The sequence below is a fragment of the Leiobunum rupestre genome, chromosome 10, assembly GCF_980474605.1.
Source record: "Leiobunum rupestre chromosome 10, qqLeiRupe1.1.hap1, whole genome shotgun sequence".
NCBI classification, from domain to species: domain Eukaryota; kingdom Metazoa; phylum Arthropoda; class Arachnida; order Opiliones; family Sclerosomatidae; genus Leiobunum; species Leiobunum rupestre.
The window spans coordinates 17,867,201-17,885,414 of NC_143393.1; the positions used below are offsets into that span (position 1 = coordinate 17,867,201).

The following is an 18,214-nucleotide window of genomic DNA, read 5'->3' on the forward strand; positions in this document are numbered from 1 at the left end:
AACCAAGCCATTTCGAGCTCTTCAAGGTCTATTGAAGCCTCGTTTATTTTAATAAATATTATATTAAAGAGGTTAAGTCAGCACCAGAAAACGTCCAGATAACGTGTAGATTGAACTGGTAGAAGGTGCAAGCTGTACACACAAAGGTACGTCTACTGTCTACAAGTTCCCCCTACACGTTTTCTGGCGGTGGCTTAACCCGTGGCTTTGGAACCTCGAAATACATTTTAAAGCATTGTCAATAAAATGGGCAGGTAAATGAATTGAGTCTCCTTAATTGTCCAAAAATTTGGCAGCACTGTATATTCTTCCCGTGCTGAACATGGAAGTCGATGTAAATAAACCAAATATTTTGGAGACGAGGGCTAAATAGAAGAGTTGGCAGTCTTTGCTAGGGGAATCCATTTTAAAGCCTAAATCAACTAGGATTTCGTTGGTTTTTCCTTAAATTAAGAAAAATTAACACGCAGTTACAATTTGCCAGTTTCAATAACATTACCGTCATCTATCGGTTTCAAAAAATTGGCACTGAATAAAGCGGCACGTTCTTAAAATTAGTCTCGTGCTAAAGTACTATCTTGGCCAATTGCGATAAAATAAAAACTCGTGTCAAAACTATTGAAGTTGACTGTACTTGTGGTATTGGATAATACCTTTACATTATTGAAACTGGCCATGGACTCTATTATACCTAAAATAGAGTCCATGAACTGGCTAATTGTAATGCTGAGTAATTCTTTTTTTTTTAATTTCTAAAAACCATCTCGAAAATGTTACGTCACGGTTTGTTTAAATTTACTCCCTTAAACCCTGAATGCGCGAAAAGTGGTGCGCAGAAAATTAAGACATTTAAGGCGCCATTTATTCGTCTTGGTAATAGAATGGTCATATCTTGAATAGGTGTTTCAATAAAATACGGGAGGTCACGTCTTTCTACGTCACTAGCTATAGTTATAGACGGTAGAGAGCACGAGCTGGTGTTGATAAATATTTTGAAATTTTAAGTCCACGTGCCAAAAGCGCGTGCCAATAAAGTACAGAAAAGCTTAAGCCCGTGACGCGGAGAAAAACAGTTTATACTTTAATTTTTTTTTATTGTTTAATTTTATAGAAACACCTATTGAAATTTACCTTCTTTATTTTCTTTGAAAGATAGAGATTTTTAAACCTGCTTAGTGGAAATTGAAAACCCGCGTCGCGTGAACTTTTAAGTATATTTATCACGCGCGGAAAAATATTAAAATGTGGAACCGTTCGATTTTTGCGTTAATTTTGATAGTTGTCATAAATGTTCGCTTTGGGAAACGTTTGAGAAACAAGAGCCAATTATTAGACAACTTATTAGAGAGAGCTCGGTTAGGAAAATTCGTCAAGTTGAAAGAAAGTAAGCCTACTTTTCCCCATGAAAAGGCCAATCGGTTAACAACTAGAACCCAGGTGGTCAACGGTTGGTCATACTGGAGTGAATGGGGAATGTGCTCCAAAACCTGCGGAGATGGAAAGATGTATCGAAAACGACTTTGTTTACTTTCTGGAATTGAAACGGACGTTTCTCGTTGTCATGGTGAGATGACAATTCTTTCAGAAAAGTGGTTTAAGCTGTTATATTGTATAATTTCTTACGTAGGATTATCCATTGGCCACAAAACTTGCGCTAGCGAGACCCCGTGCCCTATAAACGGGGGTTGGACTCCTTGGTCATCCTATAGCTGCTCCGTAACCTGCGGACCAGGTCAATCGGTCCGTTTTCGTCAGTGTACCAATCCCGTACCATCAAATGGTGGTGCGGATTGCGCCGGTTCGACGTTCGATGAAGGGAAATGCTGGATGGTCGACTGCCCGGATCTCATTTATACCCTGTCACCGAGCACAAGTCAAATATTGCGAGAACACTTAAATAACATCGCCCACAGCTACGTTATTTGGAAGGGCAAACGAGTTATTTTACCCAGCGATCGGGACATATCGGGCTTGGTGCATCAGGAGTTTCCAAACTCAATTACTGTATGGACCAAAAATAGAAAATCGTTCGAAATTGATTCTTTCCGAGCCTGGATTAACGACGAGAATTTCGTCATCACTTACGCCTCGGAAGAAGACACGGGACTGTACGAATGCCGGATGGTTTATACCAGAAACGTCTATGCCATTACATCGGTGGTATCCTTGGTGGTTAGAGACAAGAAGAGCGTTCGCCTATTGTTTCAAGGGGAACCGTTTCAACTGCATTGCCCCTGCTCTGACTTGAGCGTCCATTTTCACAAACTGACCAGAAGGTTACTGCTCAACGAGTCCACTTACGACTTTGAGAACGGGACGTGTGTAGAAGACACTTTAGAGGTTGGATTGGCGTCTTCGTTTCACTCCGGTGAATGGCGCTGCCACGTTGTGGACGAAGGGAATGGACGAATATGGGTCACTAACGTAGTCGATGTCCAAGTACTTCCCGCTAGAAGTTGGATCCGCGAAATATGGGATAGCCCCGTCTATTTTATCGCTGGCGTGGCAATCTGGTTTGTGTTGTCTCTTATATTTGGTGGTGTCTACAGTCATTGTCAACAGAAGCGGATCACAAGTGCCGGGTACTTTGCATTGAAGAGTCGAAAAGATTGGAAGGCGTCCCAAGAAGAAGTTTACGAAATGAAAAGACTAAAAAACTCTGATCCGTAATTCAATACATATTTTTACTTACTGTGAATTTTTTTTAATTTATTTGTTCTTGGTTTCGATAATTATAAATTATTTTTTGAAATGTACAAAAATTCTTAATACTTTGTCCGCTAAGAATGAACATTTTTAACTTAAACTAAAATAGTATTTTCACATATTGTCATAAGCCGTTCCTATCCTTCTAGTTTGACAGCAATTGCACGTAAATTTAATACCATCCTACCAAAAGAACGTTAAATGAGACCTTGTGAGCTTGACGCTGCCTGCCACACGATGGTAACTTACCAGAACGAGTAACGGGAAGGCGGACCAGAATTCCACGTTCGGTATCAGCTCGAGTCCCGATGCCCCTTGCACAACTCGATTGTAAACTACTCCACCTAAAATGTAAAGTATCACGACGACGAAGAATCTGCCGAAGAAAGACAACTGATTAGACAGTGTGGAATTGAATAGTGTACCACCAGGAGTATATCATATTTATCTTAAGAGATAAGTATCCATCTTGGACGTAAAGAATGAAACGAGTACCTTCGCCGGCTCGAGGCAGTTAATCCAATTTTCTCAATTAACCGCGAAAGTGTAAAAATGTGTTTTACTCCGCCTAACGAATAAAAGTGTAAAATCACACACTGTAGTGACATTTTCTTTGTTTAGTGTTATCAGAAGTAAATGAACTGAAGTTATTGGAGAGGGCCAAAATTTTAAAAGGCACTTTCCTGAACGTGGGGAGATGAAAATCCATCGAAATCCTACCACCTTCAGTTACTGCCAAAACGTTTACTAGGAAATTGCGGGTATACACATTCGATGTAAACGACATCGCTTACTAGTCGCTAGATGGCGATAGCTGAGTTATGAAAGTGCGAAACTTGAAAACTTCGATTTAAATGCACCAAGTCTTACCCGAGCTGATAATCACCGATTTTGTTCAATGTCGGGTATAATGTACATCGCCATGTAACTTGAAAAATCTGCGAGGGAAAAGTTGCGACGGCCTTTCGTTTTGGCATGACAACCGAAAACGTTTTTGACAACATGATTTGGAATTATTTCCATTTAAAATAACATGGGAATCTGAAGGATTTTAAGGGTCCCGCAATTGACCAAATTGCATTTAAACTTGATTAAATTTAATTTTTTAAATAAATTTAAATGTATTTTTAACGTTTTTGAAATTTTAATTTTTTTTATTTTTTAAAAGGTTTCACAGGGGGACCCTTAAAATCCTTCAGATTCCCATGTTATTTTCAATGGGAAAATCCCAAATCATGTTGTTAAAAACGTTTTCGGTTGCCATGGCAAAACAAAAGCCCGTCGGAACTTTCCCCTTGCAGGTTTTTTAAGGTACATGGAGGTGTACACTATACACAAGTTTGAACAAAAGCGGTGATTATAACCTCGGGTCGTCTCCTTGTTACTATGAGAGATATAGCAGTCTGATAACTACGTTTTATTTACTTCTTATCAAGAACGTATTTATTTTTAGTTAAGTAGATTGACTATTTCGAGACGATCATCGGGTATCAGGGTCCAGTGATCCCCCAGCACTTGGGCTTCACAGGCGTGTACTTCAATCGCGTTGTAAGATGTCCGATTTAATTAGCCGGCACGAGTGGATTTTATTAGGAGGAAGGAGCTAACTCTTCGAGCGTGAGGTCGATTGGCAGCAACGGCCAAAGTCGTCTCAACATCCATGAAGTAGAAATAACAAGATGGCACAGCCACAACAGTAGCCTCTTCCTCCTAGCACTCTTGATTTTACCCCTTTGATTAAAAACAGCGGGGACCTATAGACATAGCTGCACCGAGGGGCTAACCACTCTCTGAAAATCTGTACACCGATTACATAAATATGAAAATGAGTACAGCCTTTGGTAGTGCTAAATCTGTACTCACTTACGTAATCATTTTAGTGCAGTCAAAGCTACAGGCTTGTACACCGATTACGGGGAATGACCAGCCCCTCGAGCTGCACGGGCTCGTCTCAATTTCGAGCCAATTTGTGAGTTTGAGACCGAGTCCTAAAATATTCGAGTTAATTTTTGAGCCCGAGACGAGTCCCTTCTAAATTTCATTAAATGCCGAGTCTCGGCTAAGACCATTCGAAAAAACGTAGACTATTTTGAGTACGAGCCGGGACCAAGAAATATATTGTTTAATTTATGAGCTGAGACGAGACCCTTAATGGTTTTGAGACGAGACTGAGTCCGAGTCCAAAATATAATTGAAAATTGAGCCCGAATAGAGACCCATCGTTAGAGTTCTTAATGATACGATCCCGAGACGAGCCCAAGTGAATAAGCACGAGCTGGAGACTGTTCTTGGGTTATTTCGCGTCTCGAAATTCTATTTGTTCAGAGGGCGAAATCATCAATAATCGTCCACCCCTAAAAATAATTGACTGAACCAATTTCTATTGGCTGTTAAATTGAATGACGCGAGTCATGCGAACTTTGCACCCGCGTAACCCAAGTTTATTTTTGGAGAAGGTCGTTTTTAACCGCCCATTTCGCGATTTTTCAAAGTTCAAAAAGCTTTTGCCGTTTTGCAGCTTAGGCCTGTATTTGGTAAGTTCATTTATTTTTCTGAACTACAGTAATAGTTACAAAAATTTAACCGTTTAATGTTAGCGGCAGATGTAATTTTACGTTATAAAGCGTAAAGTAAATTTAGTTAGTTTCTTAATTTTGAGGAAGAGGGTTATGAATTGGTATTGACGAGATAAACCAGGGTACACGAAGGGGAAACCAAAAGCGAATGGACGAATCTACAGCAATGGTTAAAATGTCGTAGGACACAAATTAATGGCTTAAAGCTTGCAATTTCAATGTCGCGTATCCTGATTTTCTGTAAACACATTTAAATAAAGCAGTATGCATACCGTTTTCAATTGCTATTTTTGAATGAGGTATTCGCGGGTAAGCAAATAATACTTATTGTTTAAATAAAAAATCGTATTTTGCGGCTTCTAAAATTGGAATAGAATTATGGTAAACTGTAAGCTATCCATTTTATTGGAGAATGCGCGTTAAAAAGCATTAATGCTTATGTATCGGTACATTAAATCCCCTTTACTCATAAAACAACTACAAAAACATGCACCCATTTATTTTGTACTGAGTCATTATATTTTTTCTACTGTGCCATAAAATTGGTGTTGAGTCGAGGACTCAAAACGAGTGAGACGCCTAATATTTATTCCGAGCCCTAGTCTGAGACGAGTCCTAAACGAATTGTTTAGGTAAGAAGAGCCCGAGACGAAATTTGAGAAAATTGAGGTCGAGACGATACGAGGAAAAAATGAAAAATAAATGAGACCGAGGTGAGTTCACATGAAAAATAAAGCTTAACACGAGTGCGAGACGAGCCGTTTCAAACCCTGTCGTTGTAACTGACGAGGAGACTACCCGAGGTGATAATCACCGATTTGGTTGAAACTAGGTGGGTATGTAGACCTTATAGTAACATGAAATTTCACCAAGGGAAAAGTTGCAATGGGCATTAGTTTTGCCATGGCAACTGAAAATGTTTTTGACAACACAGTATGTATATTTTCTCATTGAAAATAACATGGGAATCTGAGCACTTCTAAGGGTACCCCCTGTGAAAAATTTTAAAAAAATCTCAAATTTCAAAACCAAAAAAAAATAGATCAAAATTCACAAATGAAATGAATTTTATGATCTTTTGATGAATTTTGGTCAATATGTAAAAATTGATCAATTGTTATTTTCAATGGGACAATATACAGACTGCGTTGTCAAAAACATTTTCGGTTGCCATGGCAAAACTAATGCCCATTGCAACTTTTCCCTTGGTGAAATTTCATGTTACCATAAGGTCTACATACCCACCTAGTTTCAACCAAATCGGTGATTATCACCTCGGGTAGTCTCCTCGTGAGTCTGAGCTGAGCCTGTACAATATTTTTCCGTAAATTGAGCCAGAGACGAGCACTTAAACGTTTGATTAAAATTTTGAGATGAGCCCGAGTCCAACTCGGGCCGTGCAGCTATTCCTATAGACTATACGCACCTATAGTTTCGACTGTATTATTCACCTTCACCACCACCACCGCATACATCAGGAGCGAAAATAACAGCCTATTTCCTTTATACTAGAGGAAGAGGCTAAAAACGTTATTGTTTTATATAACAAATTTCCCACGCTCTATTTTTTCAAGCGAATAACGTTAACATTATAGAGAAATGGATACTTATCTCGTAAATTACGTAATATATACTTCTGGTACCACTGAATAAATCGAAACACAAACAGAATGAGAAGAACTGATCCCGTGGACAGTCCGTTTTTAGGCGGTTCTGGAGCGACCAGAGGACAGGATCCCGGACAGGCACACTTGGAGGTCAAGTCTAAAGTCAACTATAATAGTTTGAAAATTATTTTTAAAGCTTAGATCTTTGATCGTTCACAAAACGGATTGTTTACGAGTAATTTGGTGCCTGTTATTCGCGGCTCCTGGAAGTGTAGAGTGGGTTCTTCAACCTCTTGGTTGCAAAATAAATTCACTTCCAGTACTGTTAATCTAAAATATCTCTAAGTAGTTACTTTCTTACTATACTCGACAGGTTAAAAGGCTGGTTGTCACTAGGCAACTACGTCACGACGACGAGCGCTAACGACAAAAATTCCCATTTGGCTTGTTACGCTTGGTTTCCACTAGCTTGAGTCAAAATTAATTTTTCTTTACACGCGTCAAAACGTTGGTAAGTCTCCAAGTTACGCGCGGTAGTGGAAACCAAGGCGTTTTTGCCCTATTGAAAACCAACCTTTACTTATCGAATCGAATAGGTACACACGTTATATTATTTTCATCCGTTGGATTTTCTTCTCCGTTATAAACTATGGAGTATATATCTTCTTTTGGGCGTTTAATGAATTCGCCGGGTTGAGATCCCACGCGAAACTGCTTATCGCTATCAGACGGCCAATGTGTATGTAAACACGCCTTTATTACAAAAAAAAATATTTCAATGAAACATTTTGCAACTGCGTAACTGTAACAGTGGCGGCGCCAGGGAGTGGCAAAGAATCATGCTAGGGAATACCCTGATTTTAAAGGAGACCCAAAAAAAAAAAATAAGCGAAAACTTTGCGAGTTAATTTTTAAATTCCTTACAATTTAAATTTTGAATGCCCAAATTTTTCTGGCTTTGGGAAATAAAAAAGGGGCCCTAAAGCCATGGACCTTACTTGGTCCATGCTAAAACCCTTTTGAGGGTACAAAAATAAAAAATTGTGGGGTCCCCTAATATATTTGGCCTACCTAATGCTGGCGTTGCCACTGAACTGCGATATTTTGTACTCAACCGCGATATTGTTACATTCCCTGCCCTCCTGATTACGGAAGACTTTCGAGTCGATGGTCGCCGGAAAGCAAGGGTTGTAAGAAATCATGGTCGTGTTGTCGTCGTCGATGTTGGATACAACGTATAAAAATCTGTTGTAGGAAATGGTGTTTGATAAACGTGAAAGTGCCCGTTTGTAAGCCTTTGCGCGAGAAACATACCTGGCAGTGCCGTCATTGTTACCCAACGGCGTCAAGTTGATGACACCTCCATCCGTCATACAATAACATTTATTGTCCGTTTCTTTACAGGCATCCTCCGCCACCGCGTGGAGCGTTACAACCAAAAGTGCAATTAACTTATACATATTATTCCAATTATTTTATTGAATCCCAAGCGAAAGGCGTCTCGTTGTACCGCGTCTTGTAATCACGAGAAAAGTACAAAGTCTTCCGATAAACATTGTTAACGCGTAAAAGCCCTAACTGCCAAAATAATACTTGACGAGATACTTGGAATTTGCTTTTCGTTGGTTAGAAAACATAACGCTTCGAGTCCCAATCGTTTTAACATTTTATTTTTCAATTTCATCAATGGAATTACAACTTTTACTTTTTAAAAAAGAGACACTTCTAATGACGATAGACAGAGTTACGCGTTATTTTGTCTCTCCATAAATAGGAGGCTCATAGTATTATAGACGAAGAACAAAAATATTAACTACCACTTAATAGTAAAATAATTTGATTTAAAAGTCGATTGAAATTGTAAATAAAAAGCACTTGTCTTAGTTTCTGTGGTGACTAAGTTAAAAATAATTTTTATCGAAATACCGGTATACGATTCAAACTGTTTATTTTTTGCGAAAAAAAGTAAAAAATTAAAGTTTGGTCAAAACTAACGACGACACCTCGTTTCAAACGGCATTTTCCCAAATTTTCAAAATAGATCAAAAATTGGAGATTGAAATGAACCATTTTTCTCTTCTCTATGGCACGCTACTAATCCAAAGCACTTTACACTTAAACTTTATATTTTAATATATGCGTATAGTTTTAAAACCGAAACACTTTAAACCCCCGAAACTGTCATTTGTTTTAGTAAGAGTTTATTTTATCTTAACAGTTTTTCTTATTATTCCACGGAAGGTTCCAGAAATGTTCTTTTCATCACCGCAAAAGTATCCAAAAATAGGCAAAACATTCGGTGAAAATGAAGAATATTTTTTGCCTTTAAAAATGGTCTAAAATCTCCTTTATCTCTGTATAATTTGTTCCGTGAAGTCAGCACCGATGCTGTCCTAGGCACAGTGTACTTTTCGTCCGAGAGATAAAATAGTTCTTTCACAATGAACGGGTGTAGTATATTTCTGACGCCATATTAAGGCGTTCTTAATGAACTAAATAGCGGTTGTTTTATGTTTATCTCGCGTTATATTTTCTATAACAATTCTTTGATTTTTTTGAACCGTGATTTTACCACACTGCGCACTTTTTATCGGGATTCATCCGCGATCCTAGCGGGCATTTGAACTCTCTGGCGAAATCCGGGGAGTTGGAGAACGGACCAATCACTCTGCAAAACACGAGACGCAAAAATTCGGTAACTTTTCAAGAGACAACGCGCCGTTGCTGGCCTGCTTTAATAGCGTGGGTGACGTTTTATCTACGTCATGCTACCAAGTTATTATTCTCGGTAGACAAAGTTACAAAGATGGATGCAAAGCCAGGAACTTTGCAGCCACTTTTCTTATTGGCCAGTTGAGGTAGAATCTTCCGCGGCAGCGCGGTACTACGTTATCTCTGGTGAGAGTCGTATATCGCGTCTCGTTTGCGTCGAGAAAAAATAGTACCGCGGTAGATTATCTTTCAAATAGCCAATAAGAAGAAGGTTGTTAGGTTGTTTACTACTAAATAAACCTCGGTCTTTCCCGCGCTGTGCACCGAGGTTTCATATCTCTTTAATGTCTTTAAGTAATTTTATTATTTACCCTGTCCCGAATTTTGTTCGCTTGTTCCAGAGCTCTAAGGTTACACTTTTTACTCCTCCTCGAAAGGAGGTGTAGAGGGAGTAATCTAGCTTTGTCGTCTGCTTAAATCGGCTTAAACGAAAACATGACGGGCTTAGACCTCTTCACATGAGGCCAGCTTTTTGTAAATAACCTTTAACTACTCCCTTCTTACTCCAACTCGTGTTTTTCGTCAGAATTGAAGTAAAATGACGTCATAAGGCTACACTTTTTAACCTGCTCAAAAAACCCAGAACAGGCGAAAAAAAAACCACCTATTGTAGGTACAGGATTTTCGAATTTGACTACAATAATACAGTGGCGCCGATCGCTTTTTTCCCCAGTTGGGGCCGAAACTCACTAATAAACTTGGAATGATGCTGCTGGCAACACTTTCTTGCTACGGATGCTTAAAAGTAAATGGCCTTTAACAATGGCGGTTTTACCAATGGGGGCAAAGCCCCCATGGATTTTTCCCAATGGGGGCTTCAGCCCCGCTGCCCCCATGGGATCGGCGCCACTGCAATAATAATTAGGAAGTGGCGTCTACAAACCTGAAAGTTGGTGGACTGTGAGATCCGGACAGAATACGCAAAGTGAGGACTTCTGGTCTATGCTTGCCGCACCACACCTGGGAGGAAGAAAGGATATCCGTTTCGTTATTTAGTGCTAATTGATTAAGTACTTATTTTTATTTGATTCATTCGGTCGTTGTTTCTAAAAGTAAGCTACGTGGGGACTTCCTCGAACCTGGAAAGTGGGGTTTTGAAACCGTCCAGTGACGTGGTATCTCCAAAAAAATCCGGACCCTGCTTTATTTTCTTTTTTCCCCGCTTGAGGAATTTGGCTCTGATGGAGATGTTTTGAAAATAGTGAGGAGCGACCCGAGAGAGAGGTATTCATACGCGAACTAAGATATTCGGGCCTTGGTAGACGTGGTTTTGGTTCTAGTATTTTATTATTTATTTAATTATAATGAACGAGTTTAATTCAAATAAAAACGGAAACGTGATGATACGAAAATATCTCTTGTTGGTGAATTAAATAAATTGGAAAAGGCCAAAGAACTGTGTTTAACGAAATTTTAAAACTTCCTACGAGCTCAGCTAACACTAACTAAGACCTCGCTAGATTTAGTCATACAAAAATTCCAACACAGCGGTGCCTGTTTACGTCTTCGCGAACTTGAGAAAAGGTAGTTCTACGCGCCAAATTTCGTTAATGACGTCACGGATGACGTTTTTCAAAACCCCACTTTCCAGCCCCTTTAACAAAAATTTGGTTACCCATAATTTATGAGAAATGGCAAATTCATAAAAATGGTAATTACTGAAAATGCTATTTGAGTTTTAAATTCACAACGACACTTAGAGAAGAAACATATCCAATAACTGCTTTAATAAATGCGTTTCTTAGGCCTAATGAATAGTACTGAACGTCTCGTTAAATTACTACTAAAGCTACGGAAGTGTTACTACTCTCTAAATAATCTTTGTCCGTTTATGCAGCGGCACTTACATTTGCGGCGCTGATGAAGAACAATTGATTTGGTGTGTAGTTAAGTCCTGGCAAGGGCAGTTCATCGCCGTTGTCTTTCACCCATTGTTGGTATGCCTTAATGGAGAACGATTTAATTAACCTAAAACCAATATCGACCATTTACTTTCGGATGAAATGAAGTACCCTGAATGCTTCTTTGACTCCGCCGTTGTCGGCGATGTTTTCACCCTGAGTATTTATTCCGTTGATCTAGACGGAAGATATTGTTGGCTTCGTATTTGGAATGGTTATTATTTTAAGCGGACTTTTACGAACTTACCCTCATGTTATTCTCCGGTACTGTATAGTTTCCGTATTGGTTGATGATGCACTTGGCCCTTTCCCGGAACTTCTGGTCAGTCTCGACTTCCCACCAGTTCCTATTATTACCATCTTTATCGAACTGACGACCTGGTACGAACCACGAACTTTAGACCTCCGATTACATAACTGTTTAAATTTAATCTTTTTACCTCTATCGTCAAATCCGTGGGTAATTTCGTGTCCTATGACAAAGCCAATGGCTCCAAAATTAAGGTACCTGAATGATATTTGCATATTGAAAATTTTATTCCATTTAATTAATTAGGCTTTAAAGTAACGAGCTTACTTGGGCCTTTCTTTGCCAAAGAAAACGCCTTGTAGGATACCGGCTGGGAACTCTGCGAATTATTTTCAATCAAATTAGTTCACTGTAGACAGCAATAAAAGAGAAGTAAATGAACCTTAGTTGTTGAAATAGGAAAAAGCACCGCAGTTTCGAGTCTTATTAGAAGGTAGTTGAATCTAAGCTAATGCCTAGCCAATTCTTTTTCCGCAATAAATGGCCCGTTCAAATCACCAAGGCCCGTTCGGTCGGGGGCCCGGGTTTCTCATTGAAATCGTGTAATTATCTCGACAGCATTGAACGCAGCTTAAGAAAAATACCTCTAGCCTGGGCATATATAGCGCTCTGATAACCTCGGTTCATTTACCTTTGACCATAAATTTATAATATTGTTCCATAAGTTTGTCACTTTGGGAAATATTTTACTGAGAGCTAGTAACGGAGTGACGTCATCATAAGAAGAAAATCTCCACCTAGCGAGGCGCTGTCAATGGCTACGTGTGACGCGTTAGCAAGCGGACGCAAAACGGCGACGAAGCCCGTAATGCAGTCTGTCTCGTGAATAGCTCTCAGTAAAACTTTTGCGTGTGAAGAATAGGACGAGTCACACTTATGTAACAATATTATACACTTATGCTTTGACGTAACATACTTACCAATACTGTTTTCCAGAGCGTTGTAGTAAGCGTTGACCACAGCAGCTCGGGCGTGCTTTCTCCAACTGTCAATAGCTCAAGTTACTCGAGAGTTTCATTAAGATTTAGCAGGAAATTATATTCGTTTATACTTGGAATGTCTAAAGAAGAAGACTATAGAAAAAGGCTTTACTTACAGCCGACATTTTCGCGCGCGCCGTTTTACGTTAAAATCAGAGTCGATTGGATTTTAAGCCTTGTCTCGGAATACCACATTTGCTTTACCCGTAATTAGAAAGAATTCGCAGGGTGACCAGGGAAAGTCTTTGAATATTTTATAGGAAAAATATGAATTTAGAGGTGAATTATAGGAAAATATAGGACACTAAGTAGATAAATATAGTAAAATAATTATTGCATATCAGTATACTTTGACTCGAATCACCTAGAATATTGTCAATTTTTGTACACTGCTTCCTTGCATTATTAGATAACTTAGCGGATTAACAAAGCTCGTACATTTCAAGATTTTGTTTGAAAGTGGCAGTGTTAGAACTAGATGTTCTATGACCCGTACAAAAAAGTTCTTTCGTTATCAAAAGACCGTGAAATTATAGGAAAATATAGGAAGTCGGGTCACCCTGAATTCGTGAAGAACATAACGAACTCTTAAATCCATTTTATGGTAAGTCTATTTTCCAATGAATTTGAAAATACGAGCAACGTTTAACATTCCAAGTGTATACGAGTATAATTTCCTTGTTTTAGGTTATGGTCATTGTACGTACTCTCCCTTTAGGTTTGGTTTTCTGAGTTGACCGAAAGCGAAATCAGTTGACCAACGTCTCAAACTTTGGGCGTTTTGGAAGTAGCTTTCCCGGGTTATCGTCAACTATACATTGAATGTGAATTAATCTACGCATCGAATGATAGCGCGTAAGGCAAATAAACAACGCACGTTTTCGTAGACCTTCATGATACTGGCGTGTTTTAGAAGCTCATCGGGATAGCCAATGTATGGGGTGATAGTTTTGGCCTTCATCTTTGCCTTTTCGCGGGTCTTGGGGTCCATCCAGTCGAGTTCGTCCAACATTTTCAAAAATTCTTTGTGGATGTAGTTGACCATTTCCATTGCCTGCAATAACGACATTTTTGTCATTTAAAAGCTTGAAAATAGGTTGAGGATTTGAAAGGTGAAATCAGCACTCCTCTCTTTTAGCGCTCATCTGAGAGCCAAAACCGTCGCTAATCTCCATTAACGCTCATATGAGAGCCAAAACCGTTGCTAATCTCTATTAACGCTCATATGAGAGCCAAAACCGTCGCTAATCTCCATTAACGCTCATATGAGAGCCAAAACCGTCGCTAATCTCCATTAACGCTCATATGAGAGCCAAAACCGTTGCTAATCTCCATTAACGCTCATATGAGAGCCAAAACCGTCGCTAATCTCCATTAACGCTCATATGAGAGCCAAAACCGTTGCTAATCTCCATTAACGCTCATATGAGAGCCAAAACCGTTGCTAATCTCTATTAACGCTCATATGAGAGCCAAAACCGTCGCTAATCTCCATTAACGCTCATATGAGAGCCAAAACCGTCGCTAATCTCCATTAACGCTCATATGAGAGCCAAACCCGTCGCTAATCTCCATTAACGCTCATATGAGAGCCAAAACCGTCGCTAATCTCCATTAACGCTCATATGAGAGCCAAAACCGTCGCTAATCTCCATTAACGCTCATATGAGAGCCAAAACCGTTGCTAATCTCCATTAACGCTCATATGAGAGCCAAAACCGTTGCTAATCTCTATTAACGCTCATATGAGAGCCAAAACCGTCGCTAATCTCCATTAACGCTCATATGAGAGCCAAAACCGTCGCTAATCTCCATTAACGCTCATATGAGAGCCAAAACCGTCGCTAATCTCTATTAACGCTCATATGAGAGCAAAAAACGTCACTTTTCTGTTCTAACTCTTATCTTAGAGATGAAACCGGCGCTTTTCTATTTTGACGCTCATCTGAGAGACGAGACCCACACTCCTCTCTTTTCGCGCTCATTTAACAGCCAAACCCGACGCTTTTCTTTTAACGCTCATGTGAGAGCTATAATCAGCGCTTTTCGTTTTCAGCGCTCACTTGAGAGACGATTTTGACGCTCCTCTCTTTTTGCGCTCATCTGGAGACGAAACCGGCGCTTTTCGCTTTTAACTCATCTGAGACAAGAAATTGGTGCTCATCTCTGCGCCCTCATCTGAAAGGCTAAATCGGCGCTCCTCTCTTTTCCAGCTAATTTGAGACGATTTTCTCTTAACGCTCATCTGAGAGCCGAAACCGGCGCATTTCGTTTTTAACGCTCATCTAAGAGCCGAAAATGGCGCTTTACGTTTTCAACGCTCATCTAAGAGCCGAAACCGGCGCTTTACGTTTTTAACGCTCATCTAAGAGCCGAAAACGGCGCTTTTTGTTTTTAATGCTCATCTAAGAGCCGTAAATGGAGCTTTTTGTTTTTAACGCTCATCGGAGAGCCGAAACTGGCGATTTTCAGAGGCGAAATTAACGCTAGTCTCTTTTGGCGCTCATTTGAGAGGTGAAATTAGCGCTCCTCTCTTTTGGCGCTCATTTGAGAGGTGAAATTAGCGCTCCTCTCTTTTGGCGCTCATTTGAGAGGTGAAATTAGCGCTCCTCTCTTTTCGCGCTCATTTGAGAGGTGAAATTAGCGCTCCTCTTTTCGCGCTCATTTGAGAGGTGAAATTAGCGCTCCTCTCTTTTCGCGCTCATTTGAGAGGTGAAATTAGCGCTCCTCTCTTTTCGCGCTCATTTGAGAGGTGAAATTAGCGCTCCTCTCTTTTCGCGCTCATTTGAGAGGTGAAATTAGCGCTCCTCTCTTTTCGCGCTCATTTGAGAGGTGAAATTAGCGCTCCTCTCTTTTCGCGCTCATTTGAGAGGTGAAATTAGCGCTCCTCTCTTTTCGCGCTCATTTGAGAGGAGAAATTAGCGCTCCTCTCTTTTCGCGCTCATTTGAGAGGAGAAATTAGCGCTCCTCTCTTTTCGCGCTCATTTGAGAGGTGAAATTAGCGCTCCTCTCTTTTCGCGCTCATTTGAGAGGTGAAATTAGCGCTCCTCTCTTTTCGCGCTCATTTGAGAGGTGAAATTAGCGCTCCTCTCTTTTCGCGCTCATTTGAGAGGTGAAATTAGCGCTCCTCTCTTTTCGCGCTCATTTGAGAGGTGAAATTAGCGCTCCTCTCTTTTCGCGCTCATTTGAGAGGTGAAATTAGCGCTCCTCTCTTTTCGCGCTCATTTGAGAGGTGAAATTAGCGCTCCTCTCTTTTCGCGCTCATTTGAGAGGTGAAATTAGCGCTCCTCTCTTTTCGCGCTCATTTGAGAGGAGAAATTAGCGCTCCTCTCTTTTCGCGCTCATTTGAGAGGAGAAATTAGCGCTCCTCTCTTTTGGCGCTCATTTGAGAGGAGAAATTAGCGCTCCTCTCTTTTCGCGCTCATTTGAGAGGTGAAATTAGCGCTCCTCTCTTTTCGCGCTCATTTGAGAGGAGAAATTAGCGCTCCTCTCTTTTCGCGCTCATTTGAGAGGAGAAATTAGCGCTCCTCTCTTTTCGCGCTCATTTGAGAGGTGAAATTAGCGCTCCTTTCTTTTCGCGCTCATTTGAGAGGTGAAATTAGCGCTCCTCTCTTTTCGCGCTCATTTGAGAGGAGAAATTAGCGCTCCTCTCTTTTCGCGCTCATTTGAGAGGAGAAATTAGCGCTCCTCTCTTTTGGCGCTCATTTGAGAGGAGAAATTAGCGCTCCTCTCTTTTCGCGCTCATTTGAGAGGTGAAATTAGCGCTCCTCTCTTTTCGCGCTCATTTGAGAGGAGAAATTAGCGCTCCTCTCTTTTCGCGCTCATTTGAGAGGAGAAATTAGCGCTCCTCTCTTTTCGCGCTCATTTGAGAGGTGAAATTAGCGCTCCTTTCTTTTCGCGTTCATTTGAGAGGTTAAATTAGCGCTAATCTTGTTTGGCGCTCATTTATCAGATGAAATCGGCACTGCTCTCCTTTTGCACCTGATTTCCGTTTCGCTTTTTTAATAAAAATGTAGTATACACCTCAATTTAGCTCAAAATGACAAAAACCTCCAAAGTGAGATGAGTGATGCCCATCACTGGGTCTAAAATGAGCCTCTTGAAACCGCTCTGGCTTTGGAGAAAAACGACTATCGATTTTTGGGCATAAACGAACGTGGATTATGTTGATAGTAACGAAGTTCCCCCCATCCAATCCCCCCTCCCCGGGAGATAGTTGGTAAAGCATTACAGAAAGCCAAGTACTTCCTCAAATGAAGCGCGTGGTGTCTCGAAGGGGCATTTGGCCAATCCTCTTGATAACCTTATCGCTCCATTTTAGGCGCTATCTTCACGGAACAGATTTCCCATTTCCGAGCTGAAAAATCTCTCCGGTCAGTTCTAATTTATAGAAATGCCGGTCATCGTTGACCCTCCCTATACGCTTTTCTTTGCGGCACCATTTTTCTCCCCCAACCCCCCCCCCCTCATCGACCTCGGAGCTAAATTCGATAAAAGATGATTAAAAGCTTCAAGCGATAATTTCCGGGCCGCCGCGTTAGGACGTACTTTTGAGATCCGAATAATCCTAACTGACTTAACCCCCTCTCCCCGCTACCCCTCGACTGTCAGATAACGCCGAGCGAAATTAAATCGCGAGTGCGCATCGTCACGGTCGAATTTATATTGGGCAATGTTAATATTTCGCCGCGAGGATAAGAGCTCGACATTTTAAATTACGAGCGGAAACGGGGCGATTTTGGTTACCAGTTCTTTGCTGTCCTCTTGGAAGTGATTTCGAATGTAGAGCGAAGCCAGGGCGACTCCCAGGCTGCCAGTCAGCGAGCTCATGCACTGCTCCCATCTGGGCTCTTCCCTCGTCTTGCCGGTGATGACCGAATTGTACTGCTGGGCTAGTTCCCTCCAGGGTTTGTGCAGGAGAGCGAAAGATTGGCCCACGACTCTCCAGAGCATGTAGTTAGCCAGGACCCTAAGTTTCGGAAATTCATTCAATTAAAGATAAGCCCTCTTATTTAAATTCATTTTCCATCAGTTGGGAATCCAATATAGCCACGGTCACACTAGAGCTTAAAACTCACAAGGAGAGTATCCGAGGTGTTTATGGCCAATTTTGTTCAAAGTCGGGCGTAATGTAGACCGATATGAGATATGAAATTTCCCAAAAGGAGACGTTGCACTACCCATTCGATTTGCCATGGCAACCGAAAATGTTTTTGACAACTTAAAACAAAAATAAGATTTTTTTCTTATTTTACACAAAAATGTTAAAATGTACCCAAACTTTATGAAATTTACCTAAATGTGGTCCAAATTACCCATTTCGTAATTTCAAATTAAAAAAGAAAATTTCGTACAGGGTACC

The 18,214-nt window shown here is 40.5% G+C and overlaps 3 protein-coding genes across 6 annotated transcripts in view; 1 reads left to right on the plus strand and 2 right to left on the minus strand.

Annotated features, from left to right (window-relative positions):
* Window positions 1-1,296: 1,296 nt before the first annotated feature.
* On the plus strand, window positions 1,297-3,271 carry LOC149924903 (uncharacterized). Its single transcript, XM_090161587.1, has 2 exons — window positions 1,297-1,564; window positions 1,628-3,271. The coding sequence occupies exons 1-2, from the start codon at window positions 1,474-1,476 to the stop codon at window positions 2,668-2,670; spliced, it is 1,134 nt and encodes a 377-aa protein (XP_090017713.1). The 5' UTR covers window positions 1,297-1,473; the 3' UTR covers window positions 2,671-3,271.
* LOC149924904 (uncharacterized) lies at window positions 2,729-9,279 on the minus strand. Its single transcript, XM_090161588.1, has 7 exons — window positions 8,204-9,279; window positions 8,005-8,134; window positions 7,494-7,642; window positions 7,123-7,219; window positions 6,950-7,056; window positions 2,956-3,082; window positions 2,729-2,889 (listed from the first exon to the last, which is right to left on the minus strand). Exons 1-7 carry the CDS (start codon window positions 8,347-8,349, stop codon window positions 2,821-2,823), a joined length of 825 nt encoding a protein of 274 aa, XP_090017714.1. The 5' UTR covers window positions 8,350-9,279; the 3' UTR covers window positions 2,729-2,820.
* Window positions 9,280-9,418: 139 nt separating this feature from the next.
* Nep2 (M13 family metallopeptidase neprilysin 2) overlaps window positions 9,419-18,214 on the minus strand; it is a 39,649-nt gene continuing 30,853 nt past the window's right edge. For all 4 annotated transcript variants that reach the window (XM_090161583.1, XM_090161584.1, XM_090161586.1 and 1 more), the window contains exons 10-20: window positions 17,599-17,821; window positions 13,730-13,906; window positions 13,560-13,663; window positions 12,793-12,857; window positions 12,140-12,191; window positions 12,003-12,070; window positions 11,810-11,940; window positions 11,674-11,739; window positions 11,509-11,604; window positions 10,545-10,621; window positions 9,419-9,557 (exon numbers count right to left, since the gene is read on the minus strand). In XM_090161583.1, coding sequence (XP_090017709.1) covers window positions 9,458-9,557; window positions 10,545-10,621; window positions 11,509-11,604; window positions 11,674-11,739; window positions 11,810-11,940; window positions 12,003-12,070; window positions 12,140-12,191; window positions 12,793-12,857; window positions 13,560-13,663; window positions 13,730-13,906; window positions 17,599-17,821 — 1,159 coding nt within the window. In that variant the 3' untranslated portion in view covers window positions 9,419-9,457. The remainder of the gene's footprint in view (window positions 9,558-10,544; window positions 10,622-11,508; window positions 11,605-11,673; window positions 11,740-11,809; window positions 11,941-12,002; window positions 12,071-12,139; window positions 12,192-12,792; window positions 12,858-13,559; window positions 13,664-13,729; window positions 13,907-17,598; window positions 17,822-18,214) is intronic.